At 44.9% G+C, this 25,863-nt stretch overlaps 1 protein-coding gene across 3 annotated transcripts in view; it reads right to left on the reverse strand.

The window, feature by feature from the left end:
• Positions 1-1,165: 1,165 nt before the first annotated feature.
• The window catches only part of cep112 (centrosomal protein 112), a 99,866-nt gene continuing 75,168 nt past the window's right edge, over positions 1,166-25,863 (reverse strand). For 2 of the 3 annotated variants that reach the window (XM_084569920.1, XM_084569918.1), the window contains 4 exons: positions 22,217-22,366; positions 10,790-10,879; positions 4,970-5,071; positions 1,906-2,808 (listed from right to left, as the gene is read on the reverse strand). In XM_084569920.1, coding sequence (XP_084426046.1) covers positions 2,734-2,808; positions 4,970-5,071; positions 10,790-10,879; positions 22,217-22,366 — 417 coding nt within the window. In that variant the 3' untranslated portion in view covers positions 1,906-2,733. Of the gene's footprint in view, positions 1,504-1,905; positions 2,809-4,969; positions 5,072-10,789; positions 10,880-22,216; positions 22,367-25,863 lie in introns of those variants that run through there. The other variant, XM_084569919.1, reaches the window with a different exon arrangement.

Genomic DNA, 25,863 nt, shown 5'->3' on the forward strand with positions numbered 1-25,863 from the left:
CTCACATTCTTCCGTGGCGTTGACACTACCGGACTCTTGTTGCAAACGACGCAAACAATGTCTGACAGGCCCGTTTCTGTGATGTCTCGCTTGACTGGACAGATGATCCATCTTTATATGGAGGGGTTTTGCCTTTAGACAACGTGATTGAAGCATACTGAGGCCGTTACTGACACCGTATCAAAGATATACACCAAAAAAAAAAAGTACGCATATTTCTATAGATGGACACCAATGCACAAGGCGCCAAGGATGCTTTGTTGCAATAGTTATGAATCCTCTGTGCACTTCTTCCAGAAACAACAGGCTTCGTGCTGAAATACTAAATTCCAGATTCTCAGACACTGGTTTGACAGTCCTCTCTCCTTTCGTCTTTTTTCTGTTCTTCCCCTGCCTTCTCTCTCTCTCTCTCTCTCTCTCTCTCTCTCTCTGTCTGGGTAGCAGAATCAGTACATCAAATAAATACAGAGAAAGGGAATCATGTTTCATCTGGAGACAGCGGAATAGGTCGCAGACAATAGGAACACATGAAGCGCGTGAACCGCGGGTGTAAAAGGTAACCATTTCCAATGAAAATAAGTGTAGAGGGCCTCTTTGAAATCGCATCTGATTTAGGAATTTAACAACACCTCCAAACTGTTTTCCAGAAAAAAAAAAAAAAAGAAGTGTATTCTTTGGAAATGGTCAACATTCAAGCCCATGCATTCCTCGCCTACCAGAGACACAAAATACCAAAGGATAGGGGCTCATTATGAAGCCCTTCCTCGGCCCACCAAATATTATCATCATAAAACTTACAAAGTCTCCAAAGTTTCTCCAGCGTCTAGGTTATTCAGCCCGGGTTTGAGTGGAGCCGCTGGTTAAACACAAAGCAGCGGTTGAGGAATAATCCCCGGGCCCGGGACTGTGGCGTTTGGCGTGAGGTTCAAACGATCAGCTCGCAGCGCTCTTTATCTGTAGCAGCGCGAACCACCAGCCACTCTTTGCAGTTCAAGTGGAGGTTTGAGCAGAAAGACGACGCTAAATGGTCATGGGGGAGACGGGAATTTGAGGTCGTAGATTTAGAGCTAATCCTTGTTAATGCACATGTAATGGTCATAAAAAACAAAACAAAAAAAAAAAAAAATGATCGAAAACAAAATGAAAAAGACAACAAAAAAGTCTTTTATTAAAAAAGCGTAACAACAGATGTCAAATATCAGTAACTACAATATCGAGATAACGATATAAAAAGTCATATTAACTGAACAATGTAACAGACTAAGAATGTGAATAAGAACAAAATAACACATGTTCCAACAAGACGAAGCAAAATAAAAATCGACAATGAATAAATACGTCATGAGAGAAAACAACGTAACAACATATCAAACTAATAGGTGACTGGTTTGGTGGCATGACAGGCTTGTAAAATAGTTGTAACAGTCAATAATGCTCACATCTGATTGGAGATGTAGTCCTTCATGTGCCGGTGTAGGTCAAGCTGTGGTTCTTCACTGTTACCTGTACAAAGAGACTTAGATTATCCTTATATTGAACAGTTAGACTGATTTAATCACACCATTCACTGTATCTAAAATCCTCCATGGCACTGTTCAGACCTTGCATTAACATCCTTGCTAGGCAGATGGGCATCCTAAATCACAGGTGAGAACACAACCAGGACGCATTGAGGATGCATTTAAAACATCCGACCTCAGTCCATATTTAGAAGTGGTCTGGGATGCATTTGGCATTCGTTTTGTCTAGTTCATTCAAAAAGACAACACACAACCGCTAGTTTAAATGATCGCCTGAAAAAGTGATATCTGTTCATTAATAATGAAAGAGAGCCTTTTGAAATATTGTGCCCTGTTGTAGTTGTTAACTAACTAAATAATAAATAAACCTAAACAAGAACGGCAAATCAGCGACTGTATACAATATTACATTTGCCCTACAGCAGGGGTCTTCAACAAGGGGTTCCGCAACCCCTAGGGGGTCCGCAGAGGTACTGCAGGGGGGTCGTGAATTTTTTTTCTCCATATATTTAAATACATAAGTAGGGGGTCTCTCCATTAGTTTGGGGGTCCTTGGCCTGGAAAACGTTGAAGAACCCTACCCAAAAGTATGTCTGTGTTTATTTGCATTCGGAGACCAAAACCAAGATCTGATCTCAAGTGTTGGCTGGGGACGCAACGTGGAGATGCATTTTAACACCAAGTGTGAACACATGTAGTTAAAACTGCGATCAGATTGCCAAGGACGGACCTCAATGCAAGGTCTGTGATTCTCTGCATCTAAGTCACGTTAAGTAGAGTGCTACAGTGAAATTCTTTTTTTTTTTTTTTACTGTGATGTCCGTGACTGACAGTCCTGAGAGATGTTCGCGGAGATGTGAGAGTCAGCGTGGTTTGACACGTGCTCTTATCACTGGGTATGTATAGATGCTCTTCATAAATACATAAATGGCTCTCAGAGTGTGATGGATGGGCGGCGAATCAAAGCCCTCAGGACAGGAAGCTCTCACACTCAAAGGCACAAATACGTACACGTGACGCCTCTGAACCATTAAAAGCATGCAACAGACAGAGCACGAGGCAACAGGGTATTCATACTCATCTGTACTACGCTTTCTGAGTCTACAACGGCGAGACATTCGGGTATCCACGTGGTATCTGCATTGTTCTGTAGCTCAACTCAAACGTCAGCATACAGAGGCACGTAAGCGCACATATTTGCTACTCCAAACAATCACGCTAACCTCTTGCTGCGACAGGCATCCAGATCTTCCTGTAGCAAAGAGACCGTCTTCTGAAGGAAATTAACCTGCAACACAGTCACATAAAGACACAGAGTATTCATCAAAATGTACTTCCTTTGATTACTTGCTTAATCAGCGCGTAGGAAGCAGGAAATCAGTTCATGAGGCCACAGTACAGTAAGCACGGGAAAGGACAAGAAAAGCTTGCTTGTTGACGCTTGACAGCAGGGGCTGAGGTCATGAGACAACGGCAGCAGGCACACTGGGAACAATGAAAAGTATTGGTTATAGGTTATTTGAGGTTGGGATGCTGCAAGAGGAGGCAGCAGCATTCTTTTGTTTGGGTACCGAACGCACATTTATTTATGTGCCTTTGACTGCAAAGAGAAGCTGAACCCCATCTATATTTACACCGCATCTATAGCCCGGCAGAATAATCACAGCTCCAAAAGAATCTGTATTGTTCCGAGACTGCTGCACCCGAGCCGAGGCATTCCTTTCTGCGGGGGCTCGGCTCAAGTTCTGGCATTTCTTACGGCACTTCCCGTATAGAATATGCGCAAAAACCCCGGCGTGACGTGGTTGGAAGCTCGCTCTGAACAGACATGCACAGTCATAAAAAAAGTGTTCGCTTGCAATTTCTACTTGTTCCGACTGATTCAGAGCGGCGTAAAAGTGAAAGACAAAAGGATTTCATCCTCAAAAATGCTGCGGATAAAAATACCTATCCTGCGACGGATGCTGCACTGTGAGAATATTATGGGTCCTACAAATTAAATAAGGAAGATTTGCCCTCAATAGGGAGATCAGTGTCTAATCTTAGCTGACGGGGATATAGTGCATTGCTCACTGACACGCAAGGTGGGTGTGATATTCAATAGGGCTTGAACACGACATAACACATAACCCCGGATTCCTTAATATTATACTGTAAAGACTGTTTGGGTATACGATGGCATGCTAACTAGCTCATTTGGTCTAGTGGGTGGCTCAAGTGATATGATCGTTAGCTTAACATTTTTTCAGCATACTAGCTGCCCTAGGCTAGTATAGTAGATAGGAGTGCATTGAGCAGCATGTTGGAGGTCATAGCAATATGTTGGCTTGGTGAACATGGTCAAGCGGATGATATGAGATAATACATTGGTATGTTGCGGCTGAGATGCTAGAATACACTGTTGAACTTTGAGATGAACAAAACCGTGAAATCAGTTGTGGTCACACAACAATACCAGGCTCCTTTGTTTGGTATGGTCAGGTCAAGATTCATTATTCATCCAGAGGGATCCAATCTTTTGGTTACTGGTAGAGTTGGGCACCAGTTCCAGCTTAGGACTGGTTCCAAAGTTGAATCCAAGCCTGCACACCTTTCATCCACTCCTCGCCAGCTTGTTGTAGCTGTCTGTGAGGTATGTATTCTCAGTTGACTTTCTGTAACTTGTACCTCTCTGTGTTCATGGACATTTACTCAACTGCCAGACCTCTAGCCCGGCTCAGCACCACTCCACCTACTAACGACCAACTCAGCCCGCTTCCTTCCTGCCTACACCCTCGCCTGCCTGCCACAACCAACCGCTGTCACCCTCAGCCTCATCATTACCTGCCAAGATTAAAATAAATATCAATTTTCACCACAAAAGCTCTGGCTCTGTAATCTGCTTTGGGGTCTGTTTTGCACTGGCTCGTGACAGGGACATAGTACGTAGTATCAGGGCTAATTCTGACAAGCCAGTTGGCCCAGGCATTGTAGGTTAGCTAAAGCAGACACGATGCAGATATGATGTAAGGCTGGGTTAAGACATTCAGTATGTGCTCGTAAGTCTGCACATGGTACGTACGACGGTGTTTAGCATTTTAGGCTATTCCAGATATACTGTATTAGGGAGAATGGGTTTAATTAGCCAAGTGTGCCTACACATTCAAGGCAAAAAGGTATGATTCATACAATTATAAATCAGAAATGTATTAAACAGATGGCTTAGTAGTGCAACAAAGGGTAGTTTTTCAGAATGTCAAATATAGCAGGTCCATCTTTAAGTTATAGGCGGAAGAGGAAGAGAGAGGTGAAAGTGAATGTTTATAGACTGAAAATTAGAACCCAAGCCCTAGTTAAATCTTTAATATTCAGACAACATTTTAACTGAGTCAGTAGGCGGTATAGGCCTAGTACGTTTGTTCTAGCCTTGGAGGTATCTGGTCAGTATCTGGCAAAGAGTTAGTTCTCACCTGAGTTTTCAGAGAGGTGATGGTGTCCTCTAGTTCCTTTCTTAGTTCCACCGGCATCAAGCCCTTGATCCTCTCTTCGTACTCCTGACGGACCAGAGTCACCTGAGAAGAAGGAGGACAGCCAGAGTCAGGTAACTTTCTGATGAGTCACAAGGAGGAGCAAGGGGGGCCTACACAATATGAGGAAGGTGGTCATAATGTTATGCCTGATTGGTGTAACGCTTATATTTTAATCATATATGGCACAACAGTTGATGCTGATGCCGAATAAGAGTCTCTGCCTCCCTGTCCAGACACACTCACACTTATGCACTTGCAGACATGGCAGGCAATCCAACAACTCCCTCGTAGGAGAAGCAAGCAAGCAAGCAAGCGCACCGTCACACACGGTCTGTGGGTATCCCCTCTTTATTCATGGCTGAGAGTATTCCCTCGCTCTTCACAGCTCCTTCACATCTCCACAGGGGGTCCGCAGACCAGCACGACTCGCTCTGCACAGCACCCCCCCTACCGGCTGCTGGCCGGTGACTACAGCCAGAGCCGACGCAGTTCGTTTCTGGGCTCAGCTCAGCGGGGTTTGGAAGAGGACAGGGCCACGGTGGAGGGCAGGACACATCAAACGCAGTAGCTCAGAAGCTAGCTAGCTATCTCAGCTAGGGAGGACTGGAGGAAGTCTGTCTGGAGCTTAATTACACTGCACTAAACCAGAGTCTGATTATAGAAAGTTGAAAAGGGTTCGGTTAGTGCAACCCCCCCTTTTTACCCACAAACACACATGAATGGACTCTCTCTCACACACACACACACACACACTCACACACACACATATCTAGACATGCAAACACACACAAGCATACACAAACACAGAGCTTTTATGGTATTGTAAAAGCATTTACGGCATTCTGAAGACTTGTTGAATCAATTAATTTGGAGCTTGATGAATGGTTCAACAGAGCCCGAGGAATTAATGGGGCCTGTAAAAAAGCAACACTTCTCACCACATATTTCAAGTCGTAACCAGGAGAGAGTTGGAGCGTTCTGACCAACCGATAATCTGCTTGACAGAGCCAAAGTCCAGCTACCATTCAGAATATCCCCACCTTTCATCAGCTCTGTCTTTCAAGTGAAGAGAGCGTGAATGAGTAGAGGGTGAGGGGGGAAAAAAGATTGGTTTCCCTAAAATAATCATCCTGTTGTGGATTTAACTGATTGTTCTGGCTTTGGCTAATTAATCTTCCTGGGCACAATGAAAGGGATTTGGAAGAACTTCAAAGCAACCCGCAGTATAAATGATCCCGACATGAAGCAGCTAACTTTGTCTCGGCACAGTGTGCCACAGATTAGTCTGCCAGAACTTTGCCAATTTTCAGACTCTTTCTGCCCTATTCATTGTGAAGTGTTGGACCAATAACTCAGGGTCAAGAATCCATCAGTTCACAAAGATACGTCTGTTTCTTGTTGTGCGAGAATGAAGTCGAGGATAATTTGAAAGCGACATTGTCAAAGAGGTGGCAAAAAGTGTTAGGTTTGTGAAGCTTAAATTAAAACGTCCAGGATTTAAGAAGTAAGCCGAAAGCAACAGGAGTGTGGCTCGTCCGTCTACCTCTATCTATAGTAGCTTCTGTAGTCATAACAAAATGGCAATCCAAGACAAAACACATTTCACTACCTCAGACCGAAGCAATAAACAGTGGTTGAATAAACACATCCCTTACCAACCACCGAGTCCCTAGATTCTTCAAAAGCCAAGCTCCTTAGTTTTTGCATTCTTGGTTCATGTATGGCGCAGTCACCGCAGCAATGAGAGATCTGCTCTGCCTAAATTACAAGCTCCTTTGTGGCCATGCTGTCTCAATTTTCCGTCCCATACGTTACAATGGGCAAGGCTGAAACAGCATATTCTTCAGGACTTGCAGAGAGCTAAGGGGATGACTGGATACTGTACGTACAGTTGTAAGGCTGATGCAACAAGAAAAGCCATAAACCTTTGGTTTATGAATACCAACAAAGGGAAGCCCAATGCAGATCATGAAACAATGAGGCCACACATGTGGTATCTGCACAAAGGGTGGTACAGACTAGTCAACTGGTCATTTTTGCGACGTCACTGCTGTGCCATGATGCCTTAAGCATCGTGTCAACTATTCACTGATTACGTGACAATAACAACATGGACGCCTCCTAGAAGGCGGGTGACGAGCCCAGTGGGTCGTTGCAGCAAACCAGCAGCAGCAACCAGCATGCAAAATATGTAAGTCAGTCCTGAAATACAGCAAAAGCGCTACTGCAAGGCATGCTAATCTGAAAAGGCATCCACTAACCCTGAAAATCCTCTCGACGGCAGTCAGTTTACAACTTCACCAAACACTGCAGTACTAGGAGAAGGCTTCAGAGAAATACGGCTTTTTTTTTTTGTAACCCAGCTACACTATTCCATCTGTGGAGTACTCATTTATTCATTCATTCATTCATTCATCTTCTGTACCGCTCGTCCTGTGAAGGGTCGTGTCCAAGACGGGCGAGAGGCGGGGTACACCCAGGACAGGTCGCCAGTCTATCTATCGCCGGAGTACCCGGAGAGAACCCACGCAGACACAGGGAGAACATGCAAACTCCACATTTTTATTAGTCAGTAACTCAGTAACGAGTTGGTGTCGACTTTAAAAAATCGAATTTGCACCTATGATCTTATGCACTGATTGGTTAGGGTAGTCTGGCCATTGCCGTAGATACGTCCTCACAAAACATGCCTATCTAAATCTTAGCCATAATGTACTATGCAATGTGCGTAGTTGGAAGCAGCCGTCTTTTTTGCTCTCATGTGGAAATCAGTGCTCAGCTCAACAGACAATCATAGGTAAGACACTAATTTCGGATTCACCCCACCTCTCAATGGAACACACGCAACTGACTTCTAGTGTCTTACTTGTTCAGAGAGACGCCATTCATGCATCAGACGCCATTCTCTCGCCTCTTGCAAAGTCCCTTTTCTCACGTCGCTATTTTTCTTCACGCTAACAAACATTTTTCTCCCCTTTCAACATCTTTTTGCAGCAAAGGCGCGTTCGCTTCTCTGACAGGCGGAAGGTGACAAGTGACAGCATCTGAGAAAAAGGATCCTCGCCATTAGGGCAGATGTTGGATGCCTTTGAACATTACTGCTGATCAAACCTTCCGCGAGGATTCGGTCACTGACGGACTCCAGGCGGGAAAGAGAAGAAGGGAAACACGCAGGGGAAAAAAAAAGTGTGACACTATTTCCCCTAGCAATGACAAGGGGCTTTCTGAAGAAAAATCAGGTTTCATCTCCGCAGCTCTTTTTTAAATGAGATTTTGTTTGTTCCTGATGAAGCGCGATTCTCTGGTTTTGAAGACTGCGAGGAGCGGCAGACGTTTTCCCCCTCCCAGTCATCTTAAAATAACATTTCATCTATATATAGCCTTCAGATTGTGGTTTTGTCTTTCTCTCGCGTTGGTACTGTCACATGGTGTGGTTTCTGACAGCTGCCAACAGAAAGGAACAAGCCCTAAACACTTTCAACGTTCAAATGAAGTTTGTCACAACGTTGGAAAGCTTGATGTATGCTAATGAAGTTGGGTGTGCATGTACAGGCTGGTGTGGGATGGGTTGGGGGTGAGTAGCTGCTGGAAAGAACATTTTTGATATACTCCCTTTCTCCAAAGCGACAAAAACCCTGTCAGGAACAAGAGGGTACATCAAAAATGACGCCACTCACGAAGTTTGCACCTCCACATCCACCTAGTTGGCACTCACCAAGGAGGAGCAGTTTGAATTCAAAAATGCTTTGCTGTGAGTGGGGAAAATATTAAGTTGCTTCCCAAAACGAAATATAGGAAGAAACAGGAGGAGATTAGAAGAAATTATTATTGTTTATTACATCAAGTCCAGTGTTGCAGGAGGATGTAGCTCTGAAACATGTGCGGTTCACTGTGTCCACCATGTCATTATGCATTTATACGAAGAGCTTCACACTTCAACATTCTGCTCCTCTCTTCAAGAAGAACTGAACCAAACAGTGAGCTGATGATCTGCTATTTTAGAGTGGGGGAGTCTGCCAGGGTCCAGCAAGTCTAAGGCAAGCCACATCTGTGTGAAGTCTGGGAAGAAAAGCAGTTTTAGCACTCAAAGGATTATGTTACAAAGACGCATCCCGGCAGTAAGGATAGCCTTAGGTTAAACATCACAAACAACACGAGAATGCACAGATGCCCGCAACACTGTGTGCATGTATGATGTTCAATGTATACTGGACTCAAGTTACGGATTTAGTTTGACACCAGCTCCCCCACTCTCTCTATCTCTCACCGAAACTATTGTTTCTATCTTTGTGAGGCAATTCCATTGACATAATCCATTGTCTTGCACCTTAGCCTAATCCTAACCTTCTCAAGTAAGGGGATAACCCTAACCCTAACCTGTAACCCCAACACTAATTGTTAGGGTAACCCTAATCCCCTTCGTAGAAGCCAAGTCTTAACAAGATTTAGCCCTCAAAAAGGCAGGAGTTGTATCGTGACTGGCTGCCAAGAGTCTTGCCCAACCTGCGCATACACACCAACACACACATGAACTTGGCTTTCTTCAAGAGATTAGAAACTTGGTGGTCTAACTCATTAAAGACAGTGGAAAAAAAGCAAGGGTACAGAGGTACAACCAAGTGGCAAATTGAAGCCAATGTGAAGTGCCTCCAAAAAGTTCCTCAAACGGCCACTTAAGGTTGGCCCAAAGTATAAGTCAATGATCCCCTTGTGAAACCGCCCACCCGTACAGCTAAACTAAGCATGTTTGCATTGGTTTCTACAGCTATATCCTCATTCACAACAACTAGGGTTGGGGTTTGGAGGTAGGTATTTTACGGACACCCCTTTCTGACATTATAACATGCCGATTCAGGATTAAACCTCCAGGCTACACTCGCAGGAAACAATATGCAGCTCCCGTGGGACTTGGCCAGTGACCAATGGCCCCTACAATCCACTGACCCCTTCCTGTGACGGCGAGACACCAAGGAGTGTGATGAGTGTGTGAAGTGTGTACAAGGGTCAGTGGGCGGCTCAGAGCAGACACAAGAGAATGAACGCCTTCGGTGTACATTTGGTGTACATACCACGGTACAAAGAGCAGCCTCCTGTGTGAGTGTTGTCATTACCGCTTTCTTCTCTGTGTGTGTCAAGGTCAAAAGAGGGCCTGATTACAGGGCATTCTGGAGAGCCACAGGGGTGTGTGTGTGTGTGTCTGTGTGTGAGTGTGTGTGTGTGTGCACACAAAGAGGCTTGCCTTTGAACGCAGGCAGCAACAGCATTCCTGGCCCTAGGCACCGGGTCTTGAAGCCAGATCTCAAGGAATTTGGGAAATGTGCGAGGGGGCATATCTCTGAGATGGCAGAGTGATGAGGGGAGGGCAGGAAAGGAGGGAAAGTATCTGTATGGCTTGTGTTTTTATGGTCTTTTGGAGGGGTCAAGCAAGGATAGTAAATTAAGTGATAGTGTAGCAACATGAGGGGATAGGAGAGCAGCGAAGGGTATTGACGGAACAAAGTGGAACAAAGCTACAATACTTTTAACTGTGTCTTGGCACCATAGTTGAAGGAGATACTAAAGGGACTCAAGGAGAACAGGTCATATAGAAAATATGTGCTGACAAGAAGCACAAACAAGAGTGACACAAAGGCTTGAAATAAGGTTAATGTTTGGCAGTGAGAGTGATGCAAGGAAGGAAATGAGTTTGAGTGATGTCTCTCTTGCACAAGACTGACAAACATGAAAAGGAAACAGAGAAACAAACAGCAACCGAATTACCTTCTCTTCGGTTTCCAGCTCTTTGCTGAGCAGCTTCTTCTCCGAGCAGTGCAGCTGCCTCTGCAGACCTTCTACCTTCTCCTGCAAAGCCTGGGGGGGAGGAGGAAGAGACAGAGAGAGACAGTCCTTTGGCTGACTTACAAAAAAAAAAAGAAAACCACTGGAAATGTGCGCGGTGTAATGTGTAAGTAGCGCAAATTCACAAATATAAATCCACAGTAACATTTGAGCTGGCGAGGTGCACCTGCTTAATCTGAAGGAGAGGCTGCTCCAAACTCAACACAGCAACAAGTAAAACTAGACCAAAACAAGAGGATATTGAAGGCACAGGCAGGTAGACGGAAGCGAGGACAGAGGGGTATTGATGCGAGACGGCGTCTGTGATGATTCTTTTGGGTGTTAAAAGACCAGTGATAACATCCTAAGAGCATTTACTGCAGGTTTCCCCCTCTGCCCCGGCACAGCTCCAACGCAGAACGCAAAACCAGATGTTTTGGTTGCACATGTGCACACTTCATCTTGGATTAGTCTTCATGGAAAGCAGACTGTGAAGAAGGGTGCACACACACACACACACACACTTTAACATAAAAGCACAGACGTGAATTTACACTTCCACGTACAAAAAAAGAAACACCTCTAACAAGTGGGTCGCTGGCTAGCGTCAATATCCGCGGCGGCTCGCCCTACGCTAGAGCTGAGTGAGCGGGCCAGGTGTTGGCTGGTTTCGTTCTCCGAGCTGAGGGAAACACAGTTCAGGTGAAAGGTACGGCCGCGTGATCTACAGCCCGCTCCGCTGACATAAATCATACACAAACTGTAAAGCTTCGGGGCCGGGATGAACTCCTGCGAGAAGCACACACTCACAAAAAACTTTCAGCTGAAACTCAGGGAAAATTCATCTTATATTTCTGTCCTTTTTGTGTCGTATAATCGTTTCCTTTCAGTGGTGGCGGTGGACTACCACACCGATGTAGGCAGTCCCACTTTGCAGTGTACGTCCTTCCTTAGCAGTGGCACATTCAGATTCTACATCAGCACATCAGCATTAGAGCTCCGCGGCATGTTGAGGTGCGTTTTAGCTCTTCATCATGAATGGCTGCTGCTTTACAGAGCGCCTATAATATTAATCAAGGCGTTTCGTGGCCAGTCTCCACCCAACCCTGGTCTCTAGCTCCATCCAGCGCAAACCCTTGCCTTGGATTTCATCATTTTGTTTTGTTTATTGGTGAACCAAAGGCTCAGTGACACTGAGTAGTATTTTCAGTAGTTTTCAGACTGTTGCGAAGGCGTTCTGCTTCCTTTGTCTTTTGGAGTTTTTCAATCTAAGGTAGGACACACCAGAGTTAAAAGAACTTCCGACACAATGAAGGACGTCACCTGTGTTGGAGACCATAAATGGGCCTGTTGGCACATACTGTATGTCCTGCTGCTGTGCGAAAGAGTGGGAAACCAGAGGAGCTACTATTAGCTTAGAGGCTAGGAAGCTCGGAGGAGAGAGCTTTCCTCTCGTAAACCATCCCCCAATCATCATTCTACATTTCTATTTTTGGGGAACAGATGGACTACTTTATGAAAACGTGTGATAGTAGATATGCATGCATTCACAAAGTTGGAGTTCTTCCTTCCTGCAAAGCCTCCCCGCTAAGTCCCTAAGCGGCACGATGGACGAAGAACATGAAGACCCGGACAAAACCCCCTTCCCAAACCCACGTGTGATTCACTGTGACGCAGCATTTCTGGATCACGTCTTCTGGGAAGCAAGGCCGACTGCATGGCCTCACAGTGACGCGTTCCTCCCTTTCTTGTGGCTTCTACGTTTCATCTACTCAAAACAAGGGCAGGAGTTCACTTGCCACTTTATTAATAGAAGCACATGGGAGGATTCTGCTGATGAACAGAAATGCTTTGTGAGTCAGAAAGAGCTTTGAGAATATAGTCATATCACACGGAGGAAGCAACAGATAATGTCTAAAGCCTGATAGACAAATATTGCAGATTTCTGAAGATGATAAAAAAGACAGTGAAGCAGAGGAAGCAGAGGAGGCAGAGGAAGCAGAGAGCACGGACGCCTCAGCACAAACCTCCGGATGCAGTAACAGCATCTGACTTTGACTTCAATGCAGCACCAGCACTGTGGCAAATGCTTCAAATGATAATGAATTTTCAAATTTATGTCGCGAACAACAACAGCCACTCCTCAGATCTTTTGGAGCAAATGTGAAAGAAGGCTTTCCCAAAAATAAGAACGGTGAAACAAGATATTTAAATAATTGCAACAGACCGGGGAGCAATGAATGAATGCATCAGGCGATCTCACGGGGAAGCAAATGAACATAAATAATCATTGCAGACTCAGGATGCTGGGTTTTATTCTAATCAAGGTTAATTTTAAAATATCAGACATTGAAAAAATTTATTTTATTTTTTTTTAATTCCTGCATCCTCTAAATCTCTTCAAAATCTCGCTGCAGTCCCATGAGCATGACTAGCCTCGCAACGGATCACGCAGCGGGGTTAGCCCACATGTGAGAGAAATCCAAAACGTGAAAGAAGTTGATGCGCGTCAGCAAAAGAATGACAACAGAAGAAGAGCTGGAAAAAAAGGAGAGCTAAACGGAAGATGCGCCAACCTTAGCTTTGAGAAAATCTCTTTCATCACTAAGCAAAACTGAAATATCTCTAAATGAATCAGCATCGAATCGAATCAAAAGCTCGTTCCTCGCGATTGAATCGATTCAAGAAAGCAGAAGCCCTAGTTTCTATCGCGTTGAGAGTGTGAAGGTGCGTGAGCCATATGTACAAGATCCAGCTAAAGTGTCTCCAGATGCTCATGGTGATATGGTATTTATCAGCCGTGCAGACTGGGATCACTGACAACAGGCCAGGAAGCAGAGGGGGGGGATCTGATTGCATTAGCGAGCGACGCAGGGAGGAGGTAGTGGATGGAGAAAGAAGAGAAGGGAAGCATGGAAAGCAAAGTTGTAAGAAAAAAGAAAAACTACACAAACTGGTTAAAAAAAAAAAAATAAAAAAAAAAAAAGCCTGGGAAGATAAATGCGACCGTATCAAGGGGAGAGAAAGAAAAGATAAAGTTCAGAAAGGTGAAAATGAAAAAGATAGCGAGAAGGAGCAGCACGAAGGAGAGGAAGACGTGGCTGGAGTGAAGAGATAGGGGCAGCGGCGTGGCGCTGCTGCACAGTCCTGCAGCCGGGGCGCTTCAAGGCCCCTCTCTCACCTCTCCATCAGCAATGTGCCTCTCCCTTTCATTCCAAACTTCGGCTCAAAGGATTAGCAGAGCACACGTGCACGCAAGCGCCAGCAAACACACCGCTCAGAGCGATCCACGCAGGTAGAGGCATGCATTAATATTAACAGCAGAAGTTCTGAAATGCGAGTGCTACATTCAGTCAAATGAAGTGTGCAGTCACTGCGCGCACACACACTCGCAACACGGGCGCGCAGACGCACACCGGTGCCTGAGTCATCTTTCCTGGGTGGTCCTCCTGCGCAGATAAGGCAAGCATGTTTCCCTAGGGTGAAGTAAAAGCAACAGAGGGCAGGGGGGGAAAAAAAAGCAAAAGAAGAAAGAAGGGAGGGAATAGTGGGAGGAGGAAAAAAAAGGCCAGGGGCCTCTTTAAACTTGGTGTTATGTTAGGAGCCGGGTTGCTTTTCATGTGCGGCGGGGCCTTCTATTTGCAGCGTGCTGTCAGAAGTTTCTCCCAAAGTCTGGATTAAAGAGATCCTCTAATGACACTGAGGCTGGACGACTTCAGACAGCAGCAAAAACCTCACGCTGCACCGCCTGCAGCCAAGGACGCGCACGCACACACACACACACACACACAAACACACACAAGCTCGGTGTAAGAACAGATACATACACAAGGGGCATAAAGCACACAGACATACATAAGCAAAGTATGTGGATTGCACCCACACACACACACATCAGCTTTAGTAGAACAAGGCGGTGTGTGTATGTATGGCTACTGATCTAATAGTAAATAATAAAGGAGGTGCTAACCTCAAGGAGAGATAGATGGCCAGAGAGATGAGCACAGACTCTCTTTTATCTGCACTTTATCAAAGGCTTGCGGGAAAGGTAAAGAAGTGAGTGTAAGGGAGAAGCTGTAGGAGGAGGCGAAAGGTCTCCCTCCTGAGGTGTTAGAGAAGAGAAACTTTTGCTTTCGCCGTCCGTCTGTCAGTTGTAGGAATAAAAAGATGTGGTTTAGCAAGTCGACCAGGAGGGCCCCTCGGAAAGATAACACCGATATCGGTGTGAATTGACTTGCTTTCAGTGCCGCACTTTGATCCTCGCAGCCCCTTTTTCCCAGAGTTGATTTAGAGCCGAGGCAGGGGGAGATACTGCGATGGCGGCGGCGGGCGGCGGCGGCGGAACTCCTCCCGAACGGCAAATCGAACGGTTATCTCGTGTTTTGCAACATGCACACATGTCGGCGAAGCTACGGAGGCGTCCTCCCCGGCACTGATGAAAACCGTGAGACAATTGCCGCGCTAATGAAGACGTGTTGCAACCGAGCTGTGCCCACAGGGGGAGAACGCTGTTCTCCATCTTCCCATCTCTGTCTCTTTCAGCTGCTGTGAGCTACGGTAGAAAGAGAATAAGAAGCAGCTCTGAAATATGCACCATATGCCTGCCGTGTGTACTTTTGTGTGGGCATTTGTAAATTTATTCTGTTTATGGAATAATATATCATTTACTGGGTGTTAGGTTGAGCAAAAGTTGCAAATGCCACCGCATCCTGAAAACTCTTGACGTCTTACATGAAGAGCACATAAGTTTTAATTAGAATCCGATGTTCAGGTTGTTAGCGGGAAAATATAAATAAAAAACATTCAGACGAGCTGCTACAAACATGAGCAGGCAACACTATGTGCCTATACAAATTTATTTTACACAATTACAAACGATTATTTTACCAAAATAGCAGAAGTCTGTCTTGCATCCCATTGACTGCAACATATTTTTGTTGTTTAGGCTGTTCCTTTAGTTTTTTCGACTATACACCAATCAGCCGTAACACTGTGACCACCTGCCTAATACTGTGTAAGTCTTGACCCGTCGAGACTCATGCTAGACCTCTGAAAGTGTGCTGTGGTATCTGGCACCAAGACGTTAGCAGCAGATCCTTTAAGTCCTGCAAGTTTTGAGGTGGGGCCCGCGAGAGCGTCCAACAGCTCTGCTCGAGTGGACTGAGACCTGGGGAATTTGAAGTCAGCGCCTTGAGCTCATTGTTGCTTTTCTCAGATCGTTCCAGAACAGCATCTGAGAAACGCAACAATGCCTCACGTGTCAAAATAACATCCATATGAATGGCAGAACCCAAGGTCCTTCAGAGGAACATTGCCCAAAGCATCAAAATGTTCGCTTACTACCTAATATATGTCACCCACTTAAAAGTGTCATAATAATGAGATAATCAATGTTAGTGTCAGTGGTCACAATGTTAAGGCTGATTGTGGTATGTTTGACACTCTTAGACATTCTTATTAAGTCCCAGGATAAGAATATAACACGCAAGCCATAAAAACATAATAAATCAATTGTAGAGCATACGATTGAATGATACTTTGGTATCATTCAATTAATTTACATTCCTCATACCAAGGTTAGGTGACCAAAGCTGGTCAGCGTCCAACCTACTGTAGGTCCAACCTTGGACGAGAGGAGCACAATCACGTCAGCATCACACAAATTATCTGAAAACATTGACTTGTATAGATGCCAATGGTCGGAATGGCAATTTTACTTTCCAGTGAGTTGTAAACACTATGCAGATGCCAATTTCCAACCAACAATGAATAAATAATACTAGTTATTTCCAGAATACAACTGGAACTTTACCCGTCAACTAAAGTTTTGTGTGCGAAAGGTGGTCCGGAGTCGCTAATACCTAAATACAACAAATGCACTACCGCAATTCATACTCATCTGAGTCCTCTCAACGACAGTCAGTTAACAACTTCACCAAACGTCCTGCGGTAGCAGAGAGAAGGAGGCCGCAAAATCAACAATTTGATGGTGAATTTTGTCTAAAGTTATCAGACCTTTAGCTGCAATACATGGAATACAATACATGTTTCAGAGATATACCCCCCTTTTTTTGTCCTGGCTACGACTTTCACCACATATTAGTCGACTTCAAAAAATCTGAAGTAGTTCAACCCCTACAGCGTAGTCATACATGTCATCTGAGATCCGTGGAGTTTCATTTGTTTGCAACACATTGTGTCTGATTGGTTGCAGGACTAGCCAATTGCATCGGTTTACAATAAATCCTTAATGGCGTATTACCAGGCGTGCCAGATCATATTCTGATAAGAATTGTGTCTTGCTATGTCAGGCTAGCAGAATATATAGTTAACAACACATTTCCTAATTAAGTCTAAACTACATAAATCTAAATAGAATCATTAGGAAAAGTTTTAAATAGTGTAGAAAAAGGGAACTCTCTCTTCATGGTTTGTGTCGGTCTGAAAGTAGTGGCTACATTTTAAACCTAGTACATCAGTACATCTACACAGTCACTCACTGTGGAAGTCGGCAATTTAACTCTGGATGGTTTGTGTAAGCGCTAACCCTAACACAAACCTATTCACACGGCACATCATTAGGTTTAATGGTAATACTGGATTGAAGTAAAATAAAAATGACAGTAGTACTTAAGCCCGCACATGCAGGAAAAGAAGAAAGTGACAGAAACACAGATGGTTAACAAAGTTTAGTAAACAAGTGCGCGGGCCAAGGTTGACACAAATGACTTGGATGTGCTGAAGGACGTGGACGGACACACAAACAGCGAAGACGAACGCGCGCTGGCGAAACACACGACGATTGAAGCGGCTCTTTGCCTCTGCAACAGAGAGTTTTCAGCACACCTGTTCTTGATCCGCTGCTGCCATTCCTTCCCACAGGCAAAGTCATCCTTTCAACCCCCTCAGAAACTAATGCATACATAACTACAGAACTACAAATTGCGCTGCGACAACTAGCCCCCTTGAGTGTGTGTGCGTGCGTGTTCGCGTGGCTGTGCCTGCACGGGATCCCTTGAAATTATTCCACAAAAGCCCGGCGCCTAGATCACACGGAGCGCGACTGTCGCTCTGGCCGAGGAACACGGCGTCTTGTGCACAAAGAACAGCACACCCCAAAAATTCACTCTCATCGTCAAGGCACTGCGAGACAATGGTCACTGTTGCATTATGTAATGTGTCTGCTGTCACTTCACCCAGACAACACTACAACAGGACCTTCTCTTTGACTTGCAATAGAAGCAACTGCTTGGATGAGCCTGGATCAAAGGTGTGTATCCCTGTCTGTGTGTGTGTGTGAAAACACTGAGTATATGTGGGTGTATGTTAGAGAATGCAACACTTTTGAAAGATGTACTGTAGAGACAAGGGCACTAACTCAAAGCTATGTTTGTGTGAGAGCTTGAGGGAGAGAAAGATACAGATAAAGGCTTAGTGAGAGGGAGAAAGAGAGCGTATGGAGGCTCATGTACTCTTGGTTATAGGTGTGTGTGTGTGTGCACATGGCAACATTCGGCAGGCAGAAAGACAGGAAGCTCTGCTGTGGGGAGTAGGAACAGCGGTGCTGATCAAAGCTCAGGCGGGTGACACTATGGGCGGAGTGCCATTGTTTATTCACCAGCCACCTCTCCCTTTTGGCAGGGTGAGGTGAGCATGTGCGCTTGTGTGTGTGTAGAGGCAGTCAGAAGAGAGTTTGAGACACAAAGAGTTCGAAGATACAGAGTTGGAAAGATGGGGTGTGAGAGAGAGAGAAGAGACGAGGCCTGTGCGAGTGTGTGTGCGTCTTTGTACCTTTCTCTTGGCAGGCTAATGCGGGCTCCAGTTCTGACAGATTTGGCAGCTGCACATACAGTATCAGGCAAGTGCACAAGTACGCACGTGTATCCGCGCGCACGCACACACAAAGACACTGTCCGTTAACATGGCCACACAAGCGCACACCATGCACTCGAGTAATAAGAATGAGCTATTAAACTTCACATTTACCTCAAATTGGTGGGCAGCAACAAAGAAGAAAAACGGAGACACTTTGCCATGAGACCACATGTAGGAAAACAGATGACATCAGCATGTGAATGAACGTCTAACCCAGAAGCTGGCTATGTCCCAGTGTGCTACAGTGGCCCTTACCACTGCCCTTACCTAAAATGAATAGACTGGACAGATGAAAGCAAACGCGAAGCTTTCATCTTGCTTTCACCTTCCACAGTCGAATGACACCGGCACAGTTCCAATGCATTACAACCGGCCACTCCTGTCTCGCCTGCCGTTATGAGATAATTGTAACTTAAATTTAACCAGATCGGGGGTACCACCTACGCTGACTACAGAACACACTGGAGATTATTCGTAGAATACAAATGCAGGGAGTAAAGGTGAAAGGGAATTCGCAAAAGCTGTGTAACTCTTCAGCTGTTCCTCGTGGATGGATGTGCTCAGATATAGACAATGATCATTGAATCTTTCAACTATATGAACAATAAAGCCAAAACAATGAGTTAAAAGTGTAAAGTTTAGTTCAGCTGTATCGGAAGATTAATCGCGATTAATTGCACGATTTCTGCAGTTAATGCGGGACTCGTGACACCTTACTAAAGAATCACATTTAAATGTTGCTTAAAGCGAACACAATTTTGACGCAAATGTATATCATTTTTATTACTGCAACAGTCCAAAATCATGATAAATACTGTCCAGAATACTCTCCAGAAAAGCCAGTCAATCATTTCGCTATCGTTGTTGAAAGACTGACGCTCGTAGAGTTATCCAGGTGTCTCTGGTTTGATTTATCCAGTCTGGTCTGACTTTGGCGATCAAAAAAACTGTTTCTTTATCAAGTTCTGCCACTTTGTTCCAGCCTGTTTTCTTTTTCTTACCCTTTCAGGACATTTGGCTGTTTTGGTGTTTGAGGGCACACTACTGCCCCCCGCAGGGCGAAATGATTTACTACAGCCGCACTTCAGATTGGTTTCCAAGTGTTTTCTTGCCGCCTTTATCATGCTCAAACTATGAGGGGCCCGAGGTCATAATAAGAGACTATAAGTTAATCGCAGATCCAAAAAAAAATTGTGGCGTTTAAAGGAATCTGCACACTTGTAGCCTGGGACTGTTTGCAACACACATTTTTATATTTAACCCTATTTGCCATTGACACAACGTGGAATGCTAAGCCGTGGCCCCTGTCTGAAACACTAACATAGGCTTTTTATATGCATTTAAACTTGCACATAATATGCTCCCACGCACACGGAACAAGTATACTCCTCCACCTTGACACCACATACACAAAAAAAACATAACCCAGATAATAAGCATACTTAACTGTACTACCGTTGTTCTAAAATAGGGTTTATGAGATACAAAGGTCTGTGCCGTTAACACCCACATATAAAAAAAGTCAAAGTACAGTAGAGCCGCGGAGGGAGCTAAAATCAGGCCAGAAACAGCAGAATGAGGCTGGTGAGGGGAGAAAAAAAAAATAAAAGGAAAAAAAAAGGGACATCTGATCCTGTGCAGCATGCATTCAGAACAACTGTTTTGGGATTATCCCAATTCAAACGCACGGCTAACTTTGATGTTATTTTCTTCCCCTCCTATTGTCTGAAGCCCCTCGCTCTCTTCATAATCTGAGCCCTTTGAAGTGAACAGCATGGAAACAATGTCAGCAGGCGACACACTCCCTCCGGTGGCCCACTGACAGCTCTCCGCCGTTCCTTTCTTTTCTCTCTTTACCCCTTTCGTCTCAATCCTCGCACTTCCTCCACCCTTTCATTGCCTCTCCCTCCCTTACTTCCCCTTCATTGTTTGCCATCTCACCCTTTTCCTCTACCTCTTCTTTCAAGTTGACATCAAATGTTTGTTTTTATATTTTTATCTCTATTTGCTGCATGGGCAATCTTACCTTCCTTCCTGATTCTCTCCTCTCCCACATATCTTTTCTTGAATAAGTAATTCAATAACCGGAGGCTCATTAGCAGGTGGTTTATACAGGGAGAGGGGGTCAATATAATGAGGACACAGATAATGGAAACAGAAAGTTGTTGTCCACTCCCAACACAAATGCAGCCTAAAACAGGCTAAAGTCTGGCCTGAGCGAAGGGGGCCCGGGCTACCAGGGCCTGGAAGGAGAGGACTTCTGAGAGGAGGCTCGCGGACCTGCCTCTTTACTATACCAGGCAGCTGCAGCCGCAAACAGACAAGGTTGTGTTTGGAAACATGTCCCAATCCCAGACACAACAACTCTTTATTTAGAGAGCCACACCCAATCGACTGCTGCTGCTGCTGAGTTCCAGTCTGGTTGCTAGGGAAGAGGCAGAGTAAAGGATCCAGTGATTCCTAAGAAGATATTTGAATGAAGGAGGTTGAAGATCAGGAAAACTGACTGAATTACATGATTCAGCCGAAGTACACAAACCACCCAAGACATTATGGAGTTTGCAACTTGACAGAGCACATCTATAGGATTCAAGGATTCAAGGATTCTTTATTGTCATTTCAACACATGTTGGTACATGGGCTGGAACGAAGTTTGTTTCTCTGGTCCTGATTCAAGCCATAAGTAAAAAGTATAAATATAGAATAAAAATTAGCTAACTAAATATAGTACAAAATAGCAAGAAGTGTATAAATATAGGCAGTAAAAAAAGTGTCAGCACTGTAATAACTGGAGATTAACTGCAATGAATGACACAGCAATATCCAGTCCTGTACCATTGAGGTAGTGTGCAAGTGGAGTTAAAGTGACATTGTGCAAAAAAAACAACTGCAATCTGTGCAGATGTGTCTATGGGTGGCTGTTGTTTGTGCTATAACAAAACCAAAGTGACTGGTATCTGCTCGACAGAAGTCAAATCCTGACAAGACTTAAAGCCATGTCAAGACCTCCACGTCCAATCACAGTTTTTTCACGCTCTGTACGCAAATAAACACCAACATCATTTGGGGCGCAGCAAAATATTACAATAACAGCAGCTGTCTCTAATGGATTGTTACCTACTGTACCACCGTATCAGAACCATGATCAGCTGTTTGTTGTGTGTGCATGTCATGGCACGGCGACTTCGGCACATGATACAAATTTTGGAACAAGCTGTAAAGTCTCACCCACCCACTAAAACTACGTACGTATGTTGAGCTATTATTCATTCAGACCTGGACAAATCTCGGTTTATGACTTGTACAGAGTAATTTCACCGCTGCTCTGTTTGCACCAGTGAAGGTAATTAAGGTAAATAAAGACGCAAGTGGCTACTTCGCATACGTCGATAATTAACAACATGCCGACACCTTTTCCGATGGAATTACGCAAAGCGCACACACACACTGCATAAGCGCGAGTATATTAAACTCTATTGAGTGCCCAACACTGACCTTGTTGGCCTGATCGGCGTAGTGGGTTATTGTCCTCCTTTCCTGGTCCCAGCGACCGCCAGCCTCCTTCAGCTGCTTCTCCATTGCCTGCTGCAGACGAACCGTTTCCTCCTTGGAGTCACAAACAGATGTCTGCAGCTCCGCAATTAGCTACGGGTCAGAAAAACGAGAGACGGGGAAATGATTTTTACTTCCTCGTGTGACTAGACAGAAGTGGAAGACCACTAACCTTTACCTGTCAGCGAGCAAATAAGACCATTTGGCATTCTGACCTGCTCTTGGAAAGCTCTCTCAAATTAACTTGCATGGGCTTTCTATACGTCCTTTATGTTTAAAACAGAAAACCTGCCGCCAGAAGCATGTATGTTCACTGAATAAAATGCAGGTTTCTTTCATTTTACTGGTCTTCACAAGAAGGCTTGTTTCAGGGTTTGGATGGCATTAACAATCACTGGCCCCCCGAAGTCTTTTTTTATTTTTTGAGATGCTGGAAGACACAGAGGAGAGAGAGGGAGAAAAAAGAAAAGAGAAAACAGACAGGAAAGGAGGGGGGGGGGGGACGTCTTTTTTGAGGAGCAGAATGACTTTGCGTTGGTGAACTTGCGGTCTACACCAAGACGAAAGGGAAGTGCCTCGGCTTTAAAGACCTAAAAATTCAAAGTCAAAATTAACATTCTATATAAGCCACTGTCAAAGAAAGGCTGAAGGAAGATGAGAGAGCGTAAAAGAGAAAAAAGGTGGCGGCGGGGCAGTGCTGCTGCTAGCTTTGGGCTAGACGGATAATTGTTTACCGTGTTTAAACTCTGGAGGACAAGCCCCGCTGGAATCGGCACATTGTGTGGGAGTTAAAGGGACGTGGGCTGACCACGGATAGAACGAGACAGCAAGGGCGGTGTGGGGGTGAGAGGAGGATTAGGCTTATTTTGTCAGTGGGACAGGCACATGAAAGCAACAAATGGCACATTATTATGGGAACATCATTTCTGGGCATAATAATTATTTTGCTATATGGATTCGTTGCATCTGCCTGGTCCTCAGCCCCCGGGCAGCGGTGGCACTCTGAACTAGTGAACCCAGCTTGTTATTCCTGTGTATAAAACCACACAGCACCTTGTATGAGTCTATGAGTGGTCTGGTGAGACTTGTCTATTTTCCCAGCCTGCTATCATCTCTCTTTAAGGCTAAAGGCAGCCTTGGCTCTGCGTGAACCCAAGGTAAAAAAAGAAATAAACAGGTCTGGTGTTTATTCAGCTCTCTATTTGCAAACAGAGGGGTGAGTAAGTCGGCACACAAAACATTGGCTATTGCACGAAAAGGGACGAAAACAAATTTTGTGGAACTCCGTAGAAGGCTTTGAATTAATGTTGGGCAATTCCAGTAGTTTTTTTCCTTCAGTGGTTTAAATAAGGACGCGAGAACAAATGATAAATGACAGAAATGTCTTCAGACATTAAGGGGATTTTTCTTCTTCTTCGCGTCAGCGCACCATGAAAACGAGCCAAAGAGTGACTTCCTGTCCACTGCTCTGTGCAGCTTGGCGCAGCTTCTGTCAAACACTGACAGGGCACGCACAGCGATCAGCCATAACATAATGACCACCGACAGGTGACGCTGATGTGCTTGAAGCAGGAAAAATGGGCAAGTGGAAGGATTTGAGGGACTTTGACAAGGGACAAATTGTAATGGCTAGAGCATCTCTAAAACTGCAGTTCTTGTGGAGTGTCCCAGGTCAGCAGTCGTCAGTACCGAACAAAAGTGGTCCAAGAAAGGAAAAGCAGTGAACCAAGGACACGGTCATGGGTGGCCAAGGCTCACTCATCCACATGGGGAGCGAAGAATGGCCCATGTGTTCAGATCTAACACGGTACCCTAGCTCAAACTGTTGAAAAGGTTCTTGATGGTTCTGAAAAAAAGGTGTCAGAACAGACATTGGAATCTGTTCTGTATGAGGCTGGTTAGCTGAAGACCAGTCAAGGTGCCCAGACTGACACCTGTCTACTGCTGGTAGGACCTACATGTGATGCTTTGGGCAATGTTCTGCTGGGAGTCCTTGAGTCCATTCATGTGGATGTTAATTAGACACGTAACACCTACCAAAGCAATGTCGCAGACCATGTACACTCTAGGAAATGATATTCCCTATTGGCTGTGGCCTTTTTCAGCAGGACAATGCACCTTGCCACCAAACAAAAATGATCTCCATCCAATCAAGAATTTGCATGATGTGCTGGACAAACAAGTCCAATTGACGGAGGCCCTACCTTTCAACTTGCAGGAAGTAATGGATCTGCTGCAAACATCTTAGTGCCAGATACCAAAGCAAATCTTCAGAGGTCTAGTGGAGTCCACACCTCATTGAATCAGGGCTGTTTCTGCGTCAATATGGAGCCTAGACATTGTTAGCTATGGCATTTTGTTATGGCTGATTGGTTAAGGATTCTAGCACATCTACGCATCATTTCCCTGAATTTTGTCATCCTTGGGAGAAAGCTGCTGACACAAGACTGTTGGAATCCAACCTGGGTTTGGATTCTGGCGCCTTGATGAACGAAACAAAACCGTCCACGACTATGTACACCAGCTAGTTGTTAACTTTGATTGTCTGCAGTTTAGTGATGGCCAGATAGTGTTCAGTACATCTGGACACTGATGAGCACTGTTGAGAATGAAACAAAGCATCTTTAATACTTAATACTTAAGAAATGTAATAATAATGAACATGGCGTCAAATTAAAAAACTGTTTTTCCATGAAATAAATTAGGTTCATTTGCATATGAACTTCAGCCTCTTCTGCGCCATGCCTCCCGTGGAAAATTCCCTTCACCCCCCCACCACATACTCCCACGGCGGATGGTCAAGGATAAAGTAATGATCTCCCACCAGTACCACAACTACCACCCACTGTAACCTGATCATTGGGTGGGGGAAGAGAGCGCAGCTATGTTGGGTTCACAGGTCACCCAGGAGGACCACTCACAACTAGACGCTTAACACAAAGGATCGGATTTGAGAGACACTAATTAGGAAACTGTGTGTGTGTGTGAGAGAGAGAGAGAGGGGCTGGGAGACAGAGACAAAAGCAAGGAAGCATTGTGCAAGGGAGAGCAGTATGTGCCTGAAACTAAACATACATTTCTATGTGGTGCCTCCAGTCCCCTCAGGATAATGTATGACATGGTATGTTTTTAATTGGGCTATTAGCCATGCAACTGAGCTCAAGAGCGATGCCCTCTGTCAGAGATTGAGGGGTTAACAACCAGGGTTAGCCTTTGAGGTTCAAAAGCCTCTTGTTTACATTTGACTGAGTCCCCCCAAGGGGTAGGCAACAAAAACCTCTTGGTTGCACCTTTACCTTTTAAAACAAAGCCGCCCAATCTCATGACAAATGGTCCGCATTAATCAAGAATATTAATATGTTTCCCAGTCTCCAGCACAATCTCCTGCACAACAACACACTTCCAACAAAGGTGCTGAATTCTGCGGAGGCTTTTCTTTAATGTCAGAGAGTGTTGTTTGTTAAGCCTGTGCCAGCTTTCCGTCCCCAAAACAGAGGATTAAACACTTGTTGCTCGTCTGCGGCGGCGACGGCATACCGCACCGCCAAAGCGGGCAAACAGGGCTGAACTTTCGCACAGCATCCGACTTC

This window comes from Chelon labrosus, assembly GCF_963514085.1.
Source record: "Chelon labrosus genome assembly, chromosome: 21".
Taxonomy (NCBI): Eukaryota; Metazoa; Chordata; class Actinopteri; order Mugiliformes; family Mugilidae; genus Chelon; species Chelon labrosus.